At 39.5% G+C, this 21,988-nt stretch overlaps 2 protein-coding genes across 4 annotated transcripts; both read left to right on the top strand.

Moving 5' to 3' along the window:
* Positions 1-5,866: 5,866 nt before the first annotated feature.
* On the top strand, positions 5,867-11,411 carry LOC111234209 (solute carrier family 2, facilitated glucose transporter member 9-like). 2 transcript variants are annotated; one of them, XM_022762172.1, is made up of 12 exons: positions 5,867-5,943; positions 6,245-6,343; positions 6,564-6,724; positions 6,855-6,979; positions 7,179-7,308; positions 8,905-9,053; positions 9,194-9,381; positions 10,034-10,144; positions 10,390-10,491; positions 10,622-10,697; positions 10,813-10,940; positions 11,081-11,411. In XM_022762172.1, exons 1-12 carry the CDS (start codon positions 5,875-5,877, stop codon positions 11,294-11,296), a joined length of 1,554 nt encoding a protein of 517 aa, XP_022617893.1. In that variant the 5' UTR covers positions 5,867-5,874; the 3' UTR covers positions 11,297-11,411. The 2 variants fall into 2 exon arrangements, with proteins under 2 accessions (XP_022617893.1, XP_022617895.1); XM_022762174.1 differs by having other exon boundaries at positions 5,905-5,943; positions 6,249-6,343.
* Positions 11,412-12,739: 1,328 nt separating this feature from the next.
* LOC111234169 (cytosolic purine 5'-nucleotidase-like) lies at positions 12,740-20,996 on the top strand. 2 transcript variants are annotated; one of them, XM_022762120.1, is made up of 19 exons: positions 12,832-12,850; positions 12,952-13,055; positions 14,374-14,447; positions 14,605-14,722; positions 15,069-15,164; positions 15,976-16,067; positions 16,242-16,299; positions 16,412-16,505; positions 16,619-16,672; positions 16,764-16,847; positions 16,961-16,996; positions 17,075-17,182; positions 17,270-17,336; positions 18,643-18,813; positions 18,902-18,953; positions 19,536-19,596; positions 19,942-20,118; positions 20,219-20,306; positions 20,412-20,996. In XM_022762120.1, exons 3-18 carry the CDS (start codon positions 14,429-14,431, stop codon positions 20,303-20,305), a joined length of 1,374 nt encoding a protein of 457 aa, XP_022617841.1. In that variant the 5' UTR covers positions 12,832-12,850; positions 12,952-13,055; positions 14,374-14,428; the 3' UTR covers position 20,306; positions 20,412-20,996. The 2 variants fall into 2 exon arrangements, with proteins under 2 accessions (XP_022617840.1, XP_022617841.1); XM_022762119.1 differs by having other exon boundaries at positions 12,740-13,055.
* Positions 20,997-21,988: the final 992 nt, after the last annotated feature.

Raw genomic sequence — 21,988 nt, 5'->3', positions numbered from 1 at the left:
CAACAAGTGTGTCGCTTCACGACAGATTAAAACAGAAACATCACTGAGGTAAATTAATTCAGCCAGATAACAATTGAATAAATAAATAACATACAAGCAATGAAAGTAAACTTACAAAAACATAATTACATAAATTAAAAAAATGCACAATATTACCAAATGCTGTCTAAAGGTTAGGTGTAGCTGATCTATCCTTTCCTGCAAGTTTCACCAAAAATCCAATGTCACCTGTCTCCATTGTGCTGGAAATTAATTGAACATGATTTATTTAGCTGTGAGTCATATGGACAGTGGATACCTGACTTGAGTGAGAAACTTGCCCTCCAGCAGCATCCTGCACCTGTTTTCACTCCAATTCCTCCTCTAATGTCCCTGATACCTGAATCCAGAGGGCTTTTAGGCGCGTCACACCTGACAGAAGAGCCATTTGTGTTGAGCTGGAGATTTACTGGCAATCTGGTTTAAGTGCCACGCTCAAGGGCATGATGGCACGATACACAATGTGGGATTTTGACTCTCAGGTTTCATGTTTATTTCCATGAGCAGAGTGATATACTGCCGCCGTGCTGGTTCATTTGTAAATTTGTCATTTGTAAGACGGCGCATGGGCAAAAAACCTGCATGCATGGGCAGGAATTCACAGCATAATTGGTCTGTCTGCTTTGTTACCTTATACACAGGTGTGTTTTATGGCCAGGTGACTCTGAAGATGAATGCATCACACAAAGTAAGAAGTGTGTTTTCTAACTGGTGTCACTTTGCTGAGACGAGAAGATCGTCTGGTTACTTCACAAAAGCACATTTGACATTTCTCAGCGTTATTATTATTAACATCAATACTTGCAAAATTCTTTTATTAAACTTGTTTTGTCTTCTGCTGTACCACTCTGCTTCCTGCCACTGGAGATTAGAAAACATATCCCTCATGACTGGCACTTTGAGGACAACTTTGACAAGCTCCGCATGTTTTATCCTTGAATTTTGTGTGTACACTTGTGTGTGCGCCTCACAAAGAGAACTTGAATGCGTGAGTCTTTGACATTTTAGATAACCACAAATCATGTGCACAGAAATATAGCATTGCTCAGGTACTGTATACTTACTAACCGCTTTGAGCAGAGCTACACTGATGATGGTTTATCCCAAAGTCTTGACGCCAGCTGCATCTTTCACCTCTGTGGCTCTTTGATCTCTTCTAGTTTGTAACCCATTAGCCCATCACATCATGTTGCAGCTGCATGCGGTTTGGTGAAATAAGAAGAGTATTTCTCTAACATCTGTCAAGAGACAGATAAAAACCCGTAATGTTAAATCAAACTTTTCCAGGTCGCTCTTATACAGTAGCCACATTAGGTTCTGAGCCTTACAGTAAGATAACAAGGCTAAGAGTTTATAGCCATGCTAGCAGATCTGTGAGGCCAAATGCTAACGTCAACATGCTAACATGCTCACGCAGACAATGTTAAAATGCTGGTATAATCAGCAGGTATAATATTTACCATCCTGGCCATATTAATTTGGCATGTTAGCAAATGCTAACATTTGCTAATTAGTACTAAAACACAAAGAGCTGAGGCAATAGTTGAAAGTATTTGGTCATAAACCAAAGTGCTGGACAAAGTGAAATGTTGAGTGTTCACCATACAGTGCATCTTAAGGGGAACATAAATGTGTGAACCAAATTTCATGGCAATCCGCCCAATTGATGTTGAGACATTTCAAAAACCACCAATGTCAACCTTATGGTGGTGCTAGAGGACAGGTCAAGGGAACACCAAAATCATTATAATTCATCCTCTGGGACCACAAAATATCTATGCAAAATTTAATTTCAATCATGTCAATCTTGAGCAACTGATCGACATTGCGATCCCTAGTGTCATGCCGCTAGTATGGCTAAAAATGTTTAAATAATGATGTGAACATTAAAGCCACATGTCTGGAAGTATGAATCTTAGTGAGACTATCACTGTCATTTTTGCCAAAATGTTTGCTCAGGGCAACTTCATTGCATATTACTTTTGAAAAGTTGAAAATACAGTTTTAATTTATCTCTAAGAGCATTTCTGGAGCTTGAAGTCTCTGTGCTCTGCCTATGATACTGTAAGTACAATGACAGTCGCGATATGTTGTGTTCATGTTTATTTAAGTTTAGCTTCAACTGCATTTGAAATGTCTTGAGCAGAGTATATTAACTTTCTGGAAATATTCAGCAGAGTCAGAAGTTGCGGATGCATCAGTTGGTATAAGTCACGCTGCCCAGACTGCAGCTCACCCTCACATAATGAGAATATAGTGAGGATGTGTCTGAACCTGAAAAGCTCCTTGTAAAGTGAACCTGTGAGCCATTCATTATTCATCGTGATCAAGCGTTACCATGACTCTCTGTCTACTTGGGAGGACCTTACAAGTTTGGCACGACTCCTTGAGTGTCTGTTTCTGCTGCCAAGTGTTTCTCTGATGGCCTGAAACAAAGAGCCCAGACTGAGAGATACATACACGTTTGTTCAGAGACACGTGCTGAGAATACCAGCTGTGCTACTGCCACCTCATGGCAGATTTAACGTCAATGCAAGAGACTCCGAGAGTGACAGAGGGATCATGTTTTTGGCAAGCTTGATTTATAATGTGCTTCACAGATAAGTCACAGCTAAAATTTTGGGGGGTGTTCAAGCAGAACTTTGTCATACTGTACCAAGTACTCTAAAGCTTTTCGCTAATTTCATCAAATATTGAAATATCAAATATAGTTTAATCGACACACTTCCAAGGTGCTGTTGTATATGAATATAATCTGCTGTGGATAAACAGTTTCCAGACGCTATGTATAAGTCAAAACTTTATGAATACTTGGATAAATGCCGTAAATGCCATTGTGATAATTGTGATGGAGAAATGAATAATAGCTTCCATGAAAATGATGAAGTGACATTTTAGTATTTGTCTTTTCTGTCTCTAGGAAGAAAGTTTTGAAACAGTTTAGCTGGCCTCATTAAAGGCATACTCCAGTGATTAATGTCGCACTTCCATTAAGCTGGGCAGCTCGCAACAGTCTTTAGGCTCTGGTCATAAACCAATATGCGCTCCTGACCATGGCTTGTTTATGACAGAGGGGGACATGAATCCCTGAACCAAATTTCGTGGCAATCCATCCATGCATGGGATGCACTGAATTGGACTGCCTGGATCTCAGATTTATATTTACAGATGTAATTCTCAGAGAAATCAACATTTATGATACATGTCTTTTCATGAGAAGAGTAAGGATGTGTTATTTCTTCATGTTTGAAGTTTTGCTTTAAAGCCAGTGATCTTTACAGTTCTCAGGGTGTCTTCCACACATCGGAGTTTTATGCTGGGCAGGTGGCTGGAGCTGCAGTCGCTGCTTTACAGGAAGCTTTAAAGAGAAGCGAACACACATCTCTGTGTTTTGCTCACAGTGGGCGGTCTGACAAATAGACTCACAGCTGCTCAAAATAACTTCTATCCAACAATAAAGCAGGCGATGTTCAGCTGGTTTGCAGTTGAACAGCTGGTCTTTCTGTATGTTGTTGTTACTGACGAGATCCAGACCCTCGTAAAATTTGCAGTATAGGGAGTTTGATAACAGTGGTGTAGTTCTGTCCTAAATTAGCAGACATATTCTAACTCATCTAGGGACTGTTTTGCTTTTCAAAAATAGGACATTGTAACTTCAGAGGTTTGTGTATGTTGTTGTTGTTGTTGTTGTTGTTGTTTGTGATCCATGATCAGGCTTTTTCATTTCCTCTCCATGTTCTCAGTGGCTATAAAACCAGTCATCCTTCTCCTCAGCCTTTGTCAGGTGTGACATATCCACCAGTTACCATTTATAATCAGTATCTAGTGTCACTTTTCCCTCCTCAAACACAATAAAGTGCATCTCTATCTCAGTGCCCTAATTCACTCTCTTCCTTCTCTGTTGTTTTTGGCTCTGAAGAAACAGGATGACACTTTTTAACTTGTTCACCAGGATGTACTTTGTCAGATGCCTTGGGGAATTCAGCCAACCAAGCACTTTTAACATAGTTAACACAGTGAAAACAAGTCAGGTTAATTTGATTAACTGTGGGTCTCCAAAATAAAATACAGTACAAAATGGATCTGCTTCTGATTCTCAATAACGTTGACTGCTTAAGAAAAATCATAAATCATGAAAGTGAGCAGTTCTACAGCCTGCAACTTATTGTAGACATAGAATTGACAGCTATTGAAATAAGGTCTTAACTTTATCATTGTTTTATCTTCAACAATTTCAGTTGTATGTTAGGACTAGGTGATCGTGGTGGTGCATTTAACTTTATAAAAATCAATCCATTATTGTCAAATCTGTCTCAGTCCCTGGTATGACCTTAATCACTTAGGAATGTCACTAAACTAATTGTGTATGTTGTGATTTCCAGTCATTCGAGGTCAACAATGATACCTTTGTGGATACATCAGTGCTCGCTCGTGATTGCACTTGCATTTGTGCGGCGTTGGCCAATATTATTTCCATAAGGCTTACTTGTGTATAAAGAGATACTGATGATATGTACAAAATGGCCCACAATGCTTCTGTTTTTTTACGCAGAAGCTTCTGTAGAGCTGTAAATAAAGCCTCTCTGGCAGCTGCAAAGGCTTTCATCTCCTGCAGGAAACAGTCCTGACAGCTTTTTAGAAGTTTCAGTCTCTCTCTCAGTGGTCTGTCTGGGGTGTGTTGTCATTCGAAGCCGCCGCTGCCTCCCGGAGACGATGCAGGACAGCCGTCACCAGCTCTTTCCTGGAGGTCAGCTGTGTGACATCTGGCAGGGTAGTCTGCCTGATGCGGAGTGATACCGCAGGAGGTTTCTGTTTTTAGTTCAGTGCAGGCCTCATTAGAATCAGGTTTGCATCAACTTGGCACAAGGACAAAATCCACTAAAGGTTTCCAGCTAACAATGACATGTGCAGGGTTATTAGAGGATTTCATGTATTTTGAAGGAACAGTTTAACATTTTGGGAAACAAACATACTCACTTTCTTGCCTGAGGTTAGATGAAACGCTCCATACCACTCTACTTCCAGCAGCTGGTCATCTTGGCTTGGCACACAGACTGGAAACAGTTGGGAAACACCTCACCTGGCTCTGTCCAGATGTATGAAAGCGGCTCAACAACTCACCAATCAACATGTGGGTACCTCGTTTGTTTAATAGATACAAAAACCAAAGTGTCTCCAGTCTTTATGCTAAGCTAAGCTAACCAGCTTCTAGTAGTAGCTTCAAATTCACTGTACAGACATGACAGTGGATTTGATCTTTTCATCTAACTCTCTGGAAGAAAGCAAGTGAGAATATATATCTGTTTTATTCTCCATTAAATGGCAGTAATTTCTTAGTGTGATGTAATCCCTGATTCTAATCTGTAAACTAAAGGGATCGGTTAACCTGTGAAAGGCTGTTAGACTATAATGGAGTGGGAGAAGGGAGAAAGTTATCTTAGTAACTTGTGTTGAATATTTTTGTTCACGCCTACTGTTCATCTGACTGATCATTGTTATAGATTCAGAGTTTTCCAGGAGGTTGAAGTCACTGTTTCACTGGTTGAATACAAGTTTCCCAGGCTTTATATAGAACGCAGGACAATAAATAACTCTCCTTTCGTATGATCTGTCCTAGGTCTTTCATCATCGTTGGGCAAAATCCTTAAGCAAACAGAAACCACATCCACACAGCTCATCTACCTGCACAAACATAACTGACACACACTCACACACATACACACACTTACCAAACATGGTGGTTGCTTTGTCATCCTGCGTTACATTTGGCCTGAATAGAAAGTTAATCATTTCAGTGCAGAGTTTAAATGTCTGCAGCAGCAGTTTAAAGTGTGAATGATTTGTAAAGACTCCAGAAATGACAATGACCAGACTCCAGTCATGTTGCAGCACTTAATGCTCCTGGTGGGTACATTTTTTAATTATTTTAAGCGTCTACCTCACATTTGTTCTGCTTGGATACATGTGCGACTGCCACGGTTCGGAGCGAGCTCTATTAAATAAAAAAAAATAACCCAGATACTACATTTAATTAAACACTCTGAGTGCTTGCTGTAACTGCAACTTGCAGAATCAACATAAATAATTCAACACAGACACTGACAACTGTAAGCTTTGGGAAATGTTTTAATGGAAAAGTAGAATTTGTTATTTAATATTAAACGAAAATGTGCTTTGATTTGTCAAACCTGCTTAATTTCTGCAGCTAGATTGCCCTGTTGTGATCGCTGCCATTTTTGTCTCTGGCATTGGAGGGACGTTTCAGTATGGATTCTCTATATCTGTGATGACTTCCCCCTCTGATGTAAGTAGAACTACTTTACTACAAAAATCATAGTAGTATGTCAACACATTTGTGATTTACAAGTTTTTTTTTTGTAAAAATCTATTAATACTTTCCACATCAACTATAAAGACAACTATATGGCACCTGAAAAAAAAAAGAAAGAAAACATGACAAAACTCACATGATAAAGCTTTAACTAAAATGAAAATGAGACTAACGGTACATGTGATATTTGCAGTTTATAAAGGAGTTGGTGAACAGAACGTGCCTGCAGAGATACAGTGTCGCCTTGGAGCAGTGGCAGGTCTCTCTCATCTGGTCCTTCACTGTGTCCATTTTCTGCATCGGGGGGTTACTGGGGTCACTGGTAGCGGGTCGACTGATCTCAAAATATGGCAGGTTAGTACATGAACAGAAAAGACACAAACTAAATTCATTTTTTAGCTCAGGTTTCCTGTTTCTTTGGGGTTTTTTTTTTAACAATGACTTCAGGCTCAAACATTGAAGTCTCTTTCTCCCTGTCCAACAGAAAACAATGCCTTCTGTTAAACAATTTTGTGGCTATATTTGGAGCTCTGTTGATGCTCTTGAGTCGGAAAGCCATGTCCTTTGAGATGATCATGGTGGGACGATTTCTCTATGGCATCAATTCAGGTAAATCTACTGTCTGAGGAAGCTATTAAATCTGTTTTTTCCCCATCACTCTTGGCTTCCAATTTAACCATGCAGACAATCGATTTCTATTTGTACTTGTGACTATTATATTTCTAAGTTCTCTGGGTCATTTCTCACCCAGTTATTGATCGTTATTGACTGCACTGAGAATGTATGATTCCCTTGTGTATGCCTCTAGGAGTCAGTCTCTCAGCTCACACAGTGTACCTCGTTGAATGTGCCCCCAAGAGGCTGCGAGGGATGGTGGGTGTGACTGTTGCTACCTTCATCTCCTTGGGGAAGTTCAGTGGTCAGCTGCTCGGGATCAGGTGAGGAGTCCAGCCTCACATATGTTGTTGTTAGGGGGGTCAAAGGGTCAGGTGGTGGTCAGCTCAAATGACAGCTCACATGTGGACAGACCATGGTGTCTTCTTTGTACAATACATACATTATTGTACATTTTATTGAAACTCAATTGGCAAACAATTTAAACATAGACAATGGCTGTTTTGGGGGTAATCTACTGAATTAAAGACCTGCAAGATCAATGCCTTGTGCATTGATGCAAAAGTGTTGTGAATCCAATATTGCCATAAAGCTGCTCACTGATTTGCAACATTGTCTTCCTGGAATAAACAGTGTGACAAAATATCTGGTGGTTGACAAGTTTTGTAAATCATTCACATGAATCATCACTGAAACCATTTTCATGTTAAAAGGTCATATCTATAGAAACAAGCTAAGTTTATATAATGATCACTGCAAAATGTCAAGGAGAAAATAACAGCAAACATTCTTGAACACTTTAGGGTCCTAATGAAAGGATGGGTTAAAGGATAGCCATTGTTGGATTAGTCACATCACTTTGGTCCAGATTGAAAAATCTCAACAACTATTGAATGGTAAATGGACTTTTTTAAATGGACTATTTTATACTTTTCTAGTCTTACTCACCACTCAAAGCGCTTTACAATACTTGCCACATTCACCCCTTCACCCACACATTCATACATCACAGTCACACACTGATGGAACAGCCGTCAGGGGCAAGGTGAGGTTCAGTATCTTGCCGAAGGACACTTCGACACGCAGACTGGAGGAGCCGGGATTGAACCACCGACCCTCTAATTAGTGGGACGACCCACTCCACCTCCTGAGCCACAGCTGCCCCTATTGGATAGATTGCCATCAAATTTTGCACAGACATCCATGTTCCCCAACAATGAATCCTGCTGATTGTGGTGATCACCTGACTTTTCCTCTGGCACCACCATGAGGTTTACATCTGTGTTGTTTTTTTTTTTTTTTTGGGAACCTGTAGTGTTAACTTTTGTCTCCCCCCTCTGGCAGTGAGAGTAATTACACAAACACACTTCCACAGTTCCAAGATAATAATTCATTATTTAGGTAGAGTAAGTGTAATAATTATATATGCCTACTCCAAATATTTTACAGATGCCAACCTGTCTAAGAGCAGTAAGGCGACATCCATGTCTGTCCTCAGTCTCTTCTCTTTGTTCAGCACTGTCCAACAAGAAAAAGCCACGCCAGTCCGTGTTTGTCCTCGCCGTCGATCGCTTTCTTTTATTAGACTGAAATCCTTCCTCTGAACACCAAGATTTTACTTGGAGCATCAGAAACTTTACTCCTAGGTTTTTCCACCATGCTCCTAGTTGCTGTTGACCAGTCACCACAGACGGGAGATTTAAAACTCAGGTATACTGCTGAGTACTATATTATTGATAGGAATGATGGCAAAACTCCAAAAATAACACCCAAATTGTAATAAACCCTTACAACTTCACAACTTGGGTCCCTTTAAACTTGACAAAACACTTTACCAGAGTATGCTTGGATGCATATCATTGTATAACAGTGGGATAGCTCCACTATTGAATGATGTTAAGCTGATGTTGCCCTTGCAGTGAGTTACTCGGCACAGAGCAGAGATGGCCGTGGCTGCTTGGTTTCAATGGCTTCACTGCGTTACTTCAGCTCACCACCCTCCCCCTCCTGCCAGAGTCGCCCCGTTTCCTGCTCCTGGACAGAGGAGACCGCCTGGCCTGCGACAAAGGTGTGAGGAAGCACTTTTTTTAGCTTTGTGGGATCTTTTCCACAAGTAAGACCTTTTTCCAAGTTTGTGATCTTAACACTGTTGTGATGTCAAGTGGTGTTATCACCACCCAAATCTGCTGCTTTGTCATGCTCCCTCAGCTTTAAAGAGGTTATGGGGCAACAAGGACTACAGCACGGAGGTGGAGGAGATGATGAAGGAGAAAGCTGCCCTGCAGAGCATCCACAACCACTCAGTGATGGAGCTGATTCAGAACCGAACAGTCCGCTGGCAGCTCCTCACCATCATTGTGTACTTCACCACACTGCAGCTCTGTGGCATCAACGCTGTGAGTTAGATGAAACACACTCCAAGCTCTTTTTTGCAGATGTTGTTAAGTGTACATTGAGATACAGGACATGCTTTGCATCATCTGACACTTCACCTCTTTATCTTTAGATAATGTAGTGTGCAGAATTAATGATCAGCTTTAGACCTGTATGTCCCAAACACAAGGACTATTGATTCTGTCTGACTTTTAGTGTTTACATTTGGAAGCGTCAAAGTCACACAGATAGGTGCAATGGGTGGTCTCAGGGAAAGTTGCAGGACGCACTCGAGGAAAAAACACTCTTGAAGTGCTCTTGAAGACAAATGGGTTGAAATCCAGAAAACACAAGCAAAACATAAATAAACTTATACTCATGCATGTAGCAGGAGGAATGTGGAAGTTTTTTTTTTTTTTTTTTTACATTTTCAAATGGATATGATGAATAGACTTGTGAACAGTGACGTTTAGTAACAGTCAAACAAACAAACAAAAAAACTCACACATCAATCATGCTTTTTAAATATTAGTTGAAAATATTTATTTTCAAAAATAGAAAACGAGTGAAATACTGCTCCCCTCCACTTCATCCTGCCCTGCATGCTAAAGCAAAACAAAGGATGTAAACATGTCTACATTTTAAAAGTCTTTTATTTTGGGGTTTACTTTCCAGGTGTACTTTTATTCTTTTGATGTGTTTCGTGCGGCAGGAATCCAAGAACAGCAGTTACGTTACACTGCTTTGGGAACAGGGCTGTGTGAGTTGTCCACCTCTGTCGCTTGTGTAAGTCTCATTTCACTGATATCCCATCATGATTTATATCTGCTTTATGTTCTATTAGTGTCAATGATTTTATAGTGTAATATCCTTTACGCATCCTGACATGAATGTGTTTTTTGTACATTTCTTTTAGCAATTTAGGAGAACAGTTATGGAAAAAAAAAACTTCCTCCTGCCTACGCCTGTCCTAATGTGTAGTTAGAGCTTCCCCATGTGGTTTGCTGGTGAAACTGTTTTCATGTTGGCAGTTCATGATTATTGAGAACATGGGGAAAAAAGTCCTGCTGTTCAGAGGATACATGGGAATGTCTGCAACACTGGTTCTCCTCACCATCACTGTGTACCTGCAAGTGAGACACCACAACATCAGCCGCTGGTCGCAGCACATTTTGATGATTAAAGCATGACGAGTGACGACTGATTGCAACTGAAATCCCTCATAAATGTATGCAATCCAACACATCTTTGTATTTTCCTCAGACCCAGGTTTCCTGGATGCCGTACTGCAGCATGGTTCTTATTTTCTTATTCATATTCTTTTTTTCCAGTGGACCAGGTATGTTTATTACTCGAGATCTTAGCTTATTTATCAAGGATTTCAATTTTAATCATTTTCCACTTTTGAATCGACACTGAGGTGTATAAATCGCTCCAATGTTCTTGCCCCTCAGCGGGAGTTACAGCTCCTCTTCCAGGAGAAATCTTTACTCAGTCATTTAAATCAGCTGGATACACCATCGCTTGCACTATCAACTGGACAGGCCTGTTTGTGCTGGGAATGCTCTTCCCAATCATAGTGGTAAGCACATTGTTTTCTCTGTAAAGTTTTGCATGTTTTTACCAGAGGCCAGTGGATAGGAGTGATCAGACAGGTGAATTGAGATTAAATGCATCACTCTCACTGACTCACACATGGCCTTCAAATTCCTTTCTTTCCAGGAGTATCTGGATTACTTCTGCTTTCTCATTTTCCTGATCTTCTGCACCGCCTGTGGGCTGTATGTGAGGTTCAACGTCCCTGAGACCAAGAATCGCACAGCCCTGGAGATCGCTGCGGAGTTTGAGAGGATGCACTGCAAATCTGGAGAATCAAAGGATAAATCCACTGACCCAGCAAAACTCAGCGAAACCATAACATGTGAGACCAAATTCTGATTATATTCACCATGTTCAAATAAGCTGGAAAATATGTAGAAGAAGAAGTCACTTCATGTCAGACTGACCATATGTCCTATACCATGAGATTAAAATGTGACTCTGCTGTCTTTTATGACTTGTCCTGTTTTTCTGTCCACTAGAATCCTCACAGTGTGTGTTTGTGTTCTTATGTTAGTGGTGATCCCCTATTATTGAACTTTAAAGTGGCTATTAGAGGCAGTGGACAGACAAGTCTGTTCATCTTTGTCCTTTTAGCTTGAAACAAGGTTTGGCCCGGGAGGTTATCAGTGGGGTCTGCGTGTTTAACCTCTGGCTACACAGATAGGCATCTGAACATCCAGTGACCAGTTACATAAACTTCAAGCTGCCTGCAGCACAAATCGCCTAAAGTGAGGGGTGGTCACATTTGCATTGTGTGTTTATCTACAAGAAATGTGTGTTTAGCTGCTACTGGAAAAGCAGTGGTGGAATATAACTAAATACATTTACTCAGTTTTGAGGTACTTGTACTTTATGTGAATATTTCAATTTAATGCAACTTTATACTTCTATTCATTTCTCACACAAATATTGTATTCTTTACTTCACCACATTATTTGCCAGCTGTAGTTAGGCCACTAGTTACTTTACAATCAATATTTTTATACACAAATCATAGCATAATCTTATAAAATACAAAAAATAAAGTATATACAGTACAGTAAAGTAGTTAAAATTACCTTGACCAGCTGTAACAATGAAATGATGCTCACACATTCCAACTATTATAATCTATTACTATAATATTTAATAATTGAACACTGACAAGCATTTCTGCCTGTGTAATAGCTACTATGTAGGCGAGTATAGTATAGGTGTAATGTGCACATTAAAGTCCCAGCACACAAGAACTTACAGGACAAACTTTAATAAGAAGAACTCATGGTACTGGGAAGTGAGGCCTTTAAATCAGTGTGTAATGAGCAATAAGAAAGACTCCTCTATGTCACCTGTATTTCTCTTCAGGGAGACCGTTAACCCTGTATGTGTGTCTAGGTAATATTGGTGTAACTGAATATTAATGCACACAGAGATCACACTGACTTTTGGTTGCATTCTGCTCTTGACAACACTGTAGAGGTTTTTAATGAGACATGTTGGTGTTTCGGGTTTGCTCTCTAACTCCTTTTTACGCAAATGTTGCTGATATCACGTTTATGATTCCGCTTTTGCTGAAACTAAAACCCACACGAATCATTTAAATATCTGGAACCTTTTTTCTGCTTTGATGTCGCAGCGGGACTGACAGTCACCGCGGAAACTCCAACCAGTTACGCAGGCGTGCAGCCGCGACACATGTGTGCGCCTCTGATAACACAATCTACTCGTTCAAAGCTAAACGTGTTGCACGACTAGTTTGGGACAAATGCAGAAGTCGAGAGGCCGGATCCGCGTACTCCGCAGCAGTTGACATCACCAAGTAGTTAAAAAAAAAAAAAAAAGAAAAGTCACAGGGAGGAGTTTGAGCCACCGTTGCAAAACTGAAAACAACACACAGGTCCACGCCTTCAAGTGTGTAAATTTGGTGATTTAAATGCCCCTCCAATGACTGACCGCAGAACAGTTGCGTGTGCACATAAGTCACGGGAGCAGGACAAAAGCTTCGTTTACAGTTTGCAGATACCAATGGATGCAATGGACACAACCCCCAGCAGCTCCCCTGATGGGCCCAGGGTGAAGAGAGGCTTTGACCAAAAGTGAGTTCATTTATTTGAAGGTAATATCACATATATACTCAGAAGTTAACAACAGCACCAACTTAAGACACCTCAGCTCACATGCTCAACACGAAGTTAAGAATTCGTTAGTTTTGAGTTGAGTTTGCTCATGTTCATCTTTTGTAAACTCCAGGTCCAGAGAATGCTTCTTTCTATATTTTTTTAAACATATTAGTATTCAGATATTATTTTCTCTGATGTTACAATAACAATTACAAATGAGACAATAATAATAATGGTCTATTCTCCACCAGTCTCTACTGTCTAACACTCCTCCCCTGCTTCTATGCCTTGAAGGTTTGTACCTTATCACTAAATATTTTAACCAGTAGATATTGAAACCAGTAGCCCCCCTCCTCTGTGAGTGCTCCAGCATCAGATTCACCCTCTCCTCGCCAGCTTTTATTTGCTGGATTGATCTCAGGAGAAAGAACCTTGATGCTCTGCAGCAACACGCTCACAAAACAAGAGCTTGCAGGTAAATTATTTACAGCAACTCTATATGTATGAAGTGTCAGGCAGTGTTGAGATGGAGCCATCCAGACTGGACGTGCTGCAGATAGGCCTCTCTGCCTCTGTCAGGGTGTCACTGATAAAGAGGAGCATCTTGGAACGGGTAATACAGGAAACCACGTACAGTTACACCAGTCTGTACAAACACATAATGGCTCTTTTTAAAAAAAAAAATTTTTTTTATTGGATACTCTGCTGGTAATTGGCTGTCATTTGAAACAGTGGTGGAGATAGGTGAGGACTGTGATAACATCTCTAGGCTCCACCCAGCTCCACCCCCGCTGTGGGGAATTTGTGGGGGAGGAAATAGCCAAAACCAGAACACGGTAACTGAGGTCGAAGTGTTTGATTTGATTTGATTTTTTTTTTATTGGGGATCTCTCTAAGCCCAACTGGGCTTTCCTCCAAGTGAATTGTAGATGGAGTTCCTTAATTAAAAAAAAAAAGTTTCAGTGATGGGAAAAGAGCCATTAAATCAACCATGAGGATACAGATCAATATCACAGAAAAGCAAAAAATCTACAACAAAAAAAAGGCCCCTTCACCTTACATGACTTTTGCCCTGCATGAGCGCAGCCTTTGGGTAGAATTAATGCAACAGGCTGATAAGCAAAGACCTGAGCATGTGCTGCTGCAACACAGTGAACCTTATGAAACCTCATTCAGACAAATCCACCACAGACATGGATTGTGCAACGAATCCAAAACATTACATGTCTGAGGTCCTGTCCTCAAACTAAACATCTTCTCCTGGCCATGCGTCTGCAGACTTCAGCTGTGTTTGTGTTGTGCTCTTGATCACAGGGTGTTTGTTAACCGAAGTCTGACGCTGGAAAACATCAAATGCTATGGCTTTGACATGGACTACACGCTGGCAGGTACGTAACGGCGTAGAAAAGACTAAGGTCTTTCTGTGACTGAACTCTGTGGTGTTGAATTTTTCATTCTGGATTCACAATTCTCTCTTGAACAGGCCGCACAAGATATACTGGCTTTGTGCAAATGTTTTTTCTGTGTTTCTGTGTTTATTTGCAGCATACAAGTCTCCTGACTACGAGAGCCTGGGCTTTGAGCTGATAAGAGACAGAATGGTGTCTATTGGATACCCGCATGAGCTTCTCCGCTACACATACGACCCCAGCTTCCCCACACGGTTTGTTCTTAAATCTGCCTCTGTAACTGAAGATTCAGGAATAAGTCATTACATTGTACAGATGATGTAATCAGCAACACACAGCAATTTATTTTATTTCTAAATTTAAGGATAACCCCCATGAAATGAACTATCTTGTTTTCTATTGGGGTCCACAGACACAAAAACATTAATAATTAAAACAAAAAAAAAAACAAACAAACAAAAAAAAAAGATTTCAAACATTTTGAAATTACATCATAAAGCCAGAAGTTGGTATAAAATAAGCACAAAACATCTCTCAGGTCATGTCCTGATAACCTTGTTCTCATTTTGCTTTTCCCTCTTTTTTCTTTTCCACCTTTAGCGGTTTAGTGATTGACACCACATACGGGAACCTCCTGAAGGTGGACTCGAATGGGAACATTTTAGTCTGCAGTCACGGCTTCCACTTCCTCAAAGGGTAAAGTTTAAACTTTTTTGGCACACTCTCTCTTGTACTGCTACTTTGTAATGGACTTCTTTACCTGTGAATTTTGGAGCTCAGGTAAGGGCAGACAAAAACAGGGAGGAAGACAGAGAGAAAGGATGAAGATGAATATAAAAAAATAAAACATGTTTAACAGGCAAATTTTTTCAAATAGCATTTAAGTGTTACTATTAGTACATTTAATTCTAGTTCTGTAGAATTTTGAGGAAATTGTTAAATACTTGTGTATGATCGTGCTTTCCAAAGAATTTTCAGTTATGCCCTCAGGCCGGTGTAATTATGTGCCTGAACGGAAAACTAATCGCAATGCAAAATCCTTCATTCCTTCTGCTATCAGGCTACTAAATGCTCTGAATGCATAATCCGGCTGGTAAATTTCTTAATTTCTTTTTCACCTGGCTCCTCATGGAAGCCTACACACACATGGGGCGTCTGGAGAGAGCCAGAGTGGGGTCTTGGTCTCTTGGTCTCTGTTGTAGCATGCTGCTGATCTGTGTGTTGTCACTGGCATGTTGTTGTTGATGTTTGACTGCTGATGTCAGCTGATGTACTTTTTATTTACTTTTTTTACTCTTTATATGGATGGGTTAGATTGTAGAAATGAATTTCCCCTCAGGGATTAATAAAGTATTCTGAATCTTAATCTGAATCTAAATCTAAATCTTGATGCTTTTAATCACAAGACCTTATGAAGAGTTGTTTTTATGGCCCTGAGATTTAAATTTATTTATCACTTATGTGTGTGCTTTTGTATACTGACTTTTATTATGTTTGTGTTCAACAGAGAAGACATTCACAACTACTACCCCAACAAATTCATTCAAAGAGATGACACTGACCGCTTTTATATTCTGAACACACTCTTCAATCTGTCAGGTGGAAAATTACAGTCATCATAAATTTCAGTTATACTTTACTGTGTATTTCCATTAATAAATTAATACTTTATTTGTCAGAATTTTAAAACAAATCAAAAAAAGTAAGCTTATATATGATATAAGCAAATTAAAAATGTTAACCGACCGCCCTGTGTTTCCATGGACCCTGCAGAGACTTATCTCTACGCCTGCCTTGTGGACTTCTTCACCAGATGCACCAGATACACAAAGTGAGTTTTATTACCTCCATGAGTTTGTCTGTTCGTTGTCCCAGGTTCCTTCTGTTCCTTCTTGTTCCCACAAACTTCCAACTGTCTTTCTCTGCTGTTAAATGTCTTCCAGCCTCCTGAAAGGTTACCAGCACGGCGACTTGTTTATGTCCTACAGAAGCATGTTTCAGAATGTCCGAGATGCGATGGACTTCATTCACGATACGGTTAACTAACAAAATTTATACTGAGACTTATATAGGAAATACTACAGATGAACGTGTCTACTTGTAATCATACTTTGTCTGTATATTAAATGTGATATCTGTGTGCTGTGTAGGGAATCCTGAAAGAACGAACTATCAAGAATTTGGAGAAATACGTTATCCAAGATGTGAGTTAACTGCCATCATGAAGCACCAATTTTATTTTATTTTTGACAAAAAATGGTTGAAATCTTGAATGGACAAATGTTTTCATTCCAGGCAAATCTTTCTGTGCTCTTGACTCGGATTAAAGAGGTGGCCAAGGTCTTTCTTGCCACCAACAGTGACTACAGCTACACTGAGGTGAGCATATAAAAGTGTCTTGTACCGTCACTAAACACACAAATTATAGGAAAATAAAGTAGAGTTGTTCAAATTTATTCTAACAACATGTTTTTTTTGCCTTCTCCATCAAGGCCATCATGAAATATCTGCTTGAAAGTAATACTAAGGTAAGTCCGTTTTCATTTTGATTTAAGTTTTTGGAAAATATCACAACTCATGTGAATTTAATTTATTCTTCAATCTAGTCTGGAAGTCCGAAAAAGTCCTGGCGTTCCTTCTTCGACCTCGTCGTTGTGGACACCAAAAAGCCGCTGTTCTTCGCAGAGGGGACTGTGCTGAGACAAGTGGACACGGTATGAAAGAGTCTGTCGTACTGCAGATTTACATATTAATGTTGACCAACAGAAACTTTCAAATAATACGTTGTATTTCGGACACAGGACACGGGAAAGCTTCGGATTGGGACTTACACAGGCGACCTCCAGCATGGAACTGTGTACTCTGGAGGTGAGATTCAGTGTACTTAGTATGAGTTGTAGAAGCAGTTCATTACTTTTACTGTGATTAAGCAAAGTGAAAGAACGCTTCTTTCTTCTTTAGTTGCTCTGAACAGTTTTGAGTATTTAAGCCTTAGAAATGAGAGCTGAGATAGACGGGTAAATTCAACACTGAATGGTAAAGGAGAATACTTACCCCAGTGCAGTTTTTAACACACTAGGTGATTATTCATATGTCCAGTTTTGCCCTATTAGGTATGTAGTTTACCAGGCAGAAGGTCAATGAGGCTTTAAGAAAATAGTGCAGCACATGGGTCTTGACTCCCACATGTTTATTATTAGGGTGTGACTGTAATTTGAGTAAAGTTTTGGGTTTGGAAATTAAGATCACACATAAGGAAATATAATTAGACTCCAAAGTGCATTCTCACTCTTCACACACACCTAGAAAATAATTGTGTATTGTAAGGAAGTAAAGAAAGGCCTTCAGGTTTTACATTTTTATAAGTAGCTAAATTGTAAAGTCACTAATAAATACCTAGTGTTGAAATTTAAATACAACGGAATTGATTAAAATACTGAAATATTTTATTTAAAAACCAGTTTCATTTCTGTGGCTCGAAGTCCACTCTCTCCAGAAGGTCTTCAAGTAGTGAAAAAAAAAGATGCAAAATGTCTGGGGTTTCCACTCCCTCTTCTGAGTTTTTTCTTTTTCTTGGATCATGTGACTGACAGAACGTCACCTGATAGGACAAAGGTCTGTAGATATCCTGCAGCTAGATGTTCAAGTTTAAATTTTACATCTTGAATTTTGGTGTCTTAATTTAACCAGTAAAATTTAATGAGATTTTTTTAGGCTGGGACTAGAATTTTCCAATTCAAAAATGACCAAAAGAATTGTAGCAACTTGAATATAGTTTTAATTTAAGTTTTCAACAATGGAAATGTTGTTGTGTTGTGTGTTCGAGTTTGTGAACCGTAAACACCTCAATTACTTTCAATTGAGTTTTGTGCAGTTTGAACTTGGAAAAATTTTAATTTCTAAAATGGGAATTCAAACACATGGACGAAGATGTTTTTTTTTAAAAGAACATTATTTCAATGCTATGAATTAATTGTTACTCAAATTTCAACATTAAATATTTTGTAGTTGCTAATTTTCACAACTAGATATTCAGTTGTTAAATTATTATGACCTTTTTTAGTCTCTGTATGCATGTGTGTTTTTATGTGTACATGTGATGTGGGTCTATTTGTACATTCTTATAATTTAATTTCTCATCCATGTTGTTTCATTTTGTATTTCCTGGTTGCAGGATCCTCTGACATCGTCTGTGATCTGCTGGATGTCAAAGGTAAGAACATTCTCTACGTTGGAGACCACATCTTTGGCGACATCCTCAAATCTAAGAAACGTCAGGGCTGGAAGACTTTTCTGGTCGTACCGGAGCTCACCAAGGAGCTGCACGTGTGGGAGGAGAAGAAAAGTAAGAATGAATTGACAACATCGTGCCGTTGTGCTATCGTGATGGTTTTGGTTGGATTCAAAGTCGTGATGGCTTTCTTGGTTTTCAGATCTATTTGAGGAGCTGAAACGTCTCGATGCCTTCTTAGCTGAACTTTACAAGTGAGTTTATTTCCATCTGGACTTTATTCTGACATAATTAACACTTATTTATAAGCCCTTTGTAAACAGATGGTTCATGAATTAATAATGAGTTTGTGTGGAATCAATGAATACATTATAATCTATGATTTATTATTAGTACTCTAAGAGCTAAGTGTCAAATAATTAACATTATTTCATAGTCAAGAAAACTTTTAGTGATTCATAATTTGTAAATGTATCTACTGCAGGGCATGAAAAATGCAACCTGTTCAGGATGGTTGTGGATCATGTGTTAATGATTCACAAACAACAAATAAGTCATTCATCATCAGCACTCGATACCTAAATGATAAAGAAATCAATCACTTTTTCTTCCAAAATATTTGTCGGAAACGAACAAATCTTTTAAAGGGTTGGTGATATTTTGCAGTGTCTGATTTAAACTGCAAAAAAAGACATTTATTTAGCATTCAGTTAAGTCTAATAACAATTGCTGCCATGATTTTAGCATTTTCTTGTTAACTTTCTACATGAAGTACAACAGTGTTACATGATGTGACGCAGCAGCTGTTAACTGTCCTCTGTGTTTGTGGTTTGAAGGCACCTGGACAGCGACAGTCGAGAGTGTCCCGACATCAGCGGCATTCACACCCGAATGAAGGTAGTCACACATGAGGCAGATCTTCAGTAAATAGACAAATAGCCAGAGGAGGTGCTTCAGCAGTTATTTTAACTTAATCAATTTTAATAGGTTGTCCTGTTTCTCTCTTATTGCTGAGTACGTTTAAACTGCCCAAAAACAGCTTCACTGTAAACGCATCAAGATGTTACAGAACATTTGGTATGACGATACGATGGTAATAATTTCAGAATGCGTTATTGCAGCAGAAACAAAAAACAGGATGTCTGTCATTAAACTGAGCAGTGGTGTTTCAAATTGTTTTCTTGTCTTCTTACACTCTGTCCAGGCTTTGTTTCTGATGTGGCTATTTGTTTGTGCTTGCAGGTGCTGAACTACAGACTGGACATGTCCTACGGCCAGATGGGCAGCCTCCTGCGCAGCGGCTCCAGACAGACGCTGTTTGCCAGCCAGCTGATGCGTTATGCAGATCTTTACTCCTCCACCTGCATCAACCTGCTGCACTACCCCTTCAATTACCTCTTCATGGCTCCTCCAGTTCTGGTCAGTTGCTCAAACACCTGCACAGAAAATAACTTGTTGTTACGTTGTTTTGTAGTTTATCATGGTGGTCGTTCTTCATCTCTCACTCATACTGTTCCAGATGCCCCACGAGGCAGCATCTCAACACTCCACAGACTTTGATTCATCAGAGCTCACTACTGTCACCAACCATACTGTCAGAAACTAAGGTCATTACCATTATGATGCACTACTAGCATTTTATATCCTCTTAAATTCTGTTTATTGTTATAGATATAGTTAAAGATTCAGTTGTTCACATTTTTCTCTCGCAGTGCTGAAGACAGGTGCCCGAGATGAGACAGAAGAAGAACATGTGAAGCCTCTGCAGAAAACTTCAAATATGCTTCTACTTGTCACAGACAGTTCTCACTGATGAAGGTGACTGTTTGCACCTGAGCATGTAGGAAGGGTTTGTAGCAGCCATGACGTGCCACCTTTAAAAAAAAAAAAAAAAAAACAAACAAAAAAAACAAAAAAAACCCCAATCTCCTGCTCCACCTGCTGCGTATGAATTGCATTGCCGTAACGTTTACCAGATAAACCTTTAAAGCATGTTGAGATTTTAGAATTTGGGGCAAGAACAGACTCAGGGTTACTGTATATATGAGTGCAAATTTGTCTTAATTTGTTTAATATTTACATGTGTTGCATGTGCACTTTTGATCTGAGGTTTGTGTAATGGTTTTTAACTTTATTTATTTGTTGTTTGAGCAACTTCTAGTGAATTATCTCAATAAATTGTTCATATTATGTTTTCATTGTCTTCACTGAAGTACGACAACTAAGCATGTAGGTGTATATGGTACAAGAGGATCTTGGCTAATATTGAAAGATGTGCTCACATAGTCATTTTATATTGTGTTAGTGGCTTTTGAGACACATGCAGACAGTTTTCACTGGGGCTATTTGTTTTGTTGAAAGTAGCTCCAGTGAAAACAATACTGTGTTTTGTGGAGTACCTTGAGTAACCAGGACACTGTTTGCTCTGAGTGCCACAAACAAAAATCCATAGCTGTTTAATCCGGGTTAATAAAGCCAGAGCTACAAGTAGAAGTTAATAGAAGCAAGTTAAGTTAGTCTCATTTGCGTGAACCGTCCCTTTAATTGATTTATTCTTGTTGATGGTGGTTTCGTTTCCTTTCTTGTTCCCTTTCCTTTCCTTTGGTACTACAGCTGTTGTCCACTGGATGGCAGTGAATCACCTCTGCAACAAACCTGCAGGTCGATCCTTGTGTGTGAACTGACTAAATGAGTCAGGATTATTCTATACTCACTGCAAACAAGTCTAAACTTTTACCCGATTAAATATTTTTTTAATCTCCATTTTGCGATGAATCACCGTGGTAATTGTAAAATACAGTAAAATATGTGTTCTCAAAAAGCTCAACAGTAAATACAGCAGCTCATCTCCTGGCAGGCTTTAAATCGATGCATATCTTTGTGTTTCTCCTTATAAAACTCAGCTTATTTTGCTCTTGTCGTAGTGGCGGCAGATGTTAGTGTCAGCAGCCTTCAGCAGTATCTTCACTCATCGGCAAAAGCAGGGAAATAATCAAAGTGTGATATTTGTGCTGCCTTTACCACACGAACCACAGTGTGCACTCACATACACACGCTGCAACACACACACACTGCAACACACACACACGCACAAACCTGTGAATTATTGTAATACACACAGTCTGTATTTACCTCTTCTCTTATTCTCTGTTTGGTTCAGACAGTCCTGCTCCCACGAGAGCTGAACCGTTATCAAGAGATAGCCGAGAGGAATTTGTTCTCTCTCTCTCTCTGTCTGTCTCTCTCTCTATATACACACACACACACACACACACACACACACCTTACT

The sequence above is a fragment of the Seriola dumerili genome, unplaced genomic scaffold (genome assembly GCF_002260705.1).
Source record: "Seriola dumerili isolate Sdu_G_001 unplaced genomic scaffold, Sdu_1.0 BDQW01000442.1, whole genome shotgun sequence".
Classification (NCBI taxonomy): domain Eukaryota; kingdom Metazoa; phylum Chordata; class Actinopteri; order Carangiformes; family Carangidae; genus Seriola; species Seriola dumerili.
Note: the sequence above shows the minus strand (reverse complement) of the source record. Positions and strands in the feature narration are given on the sequence as shown.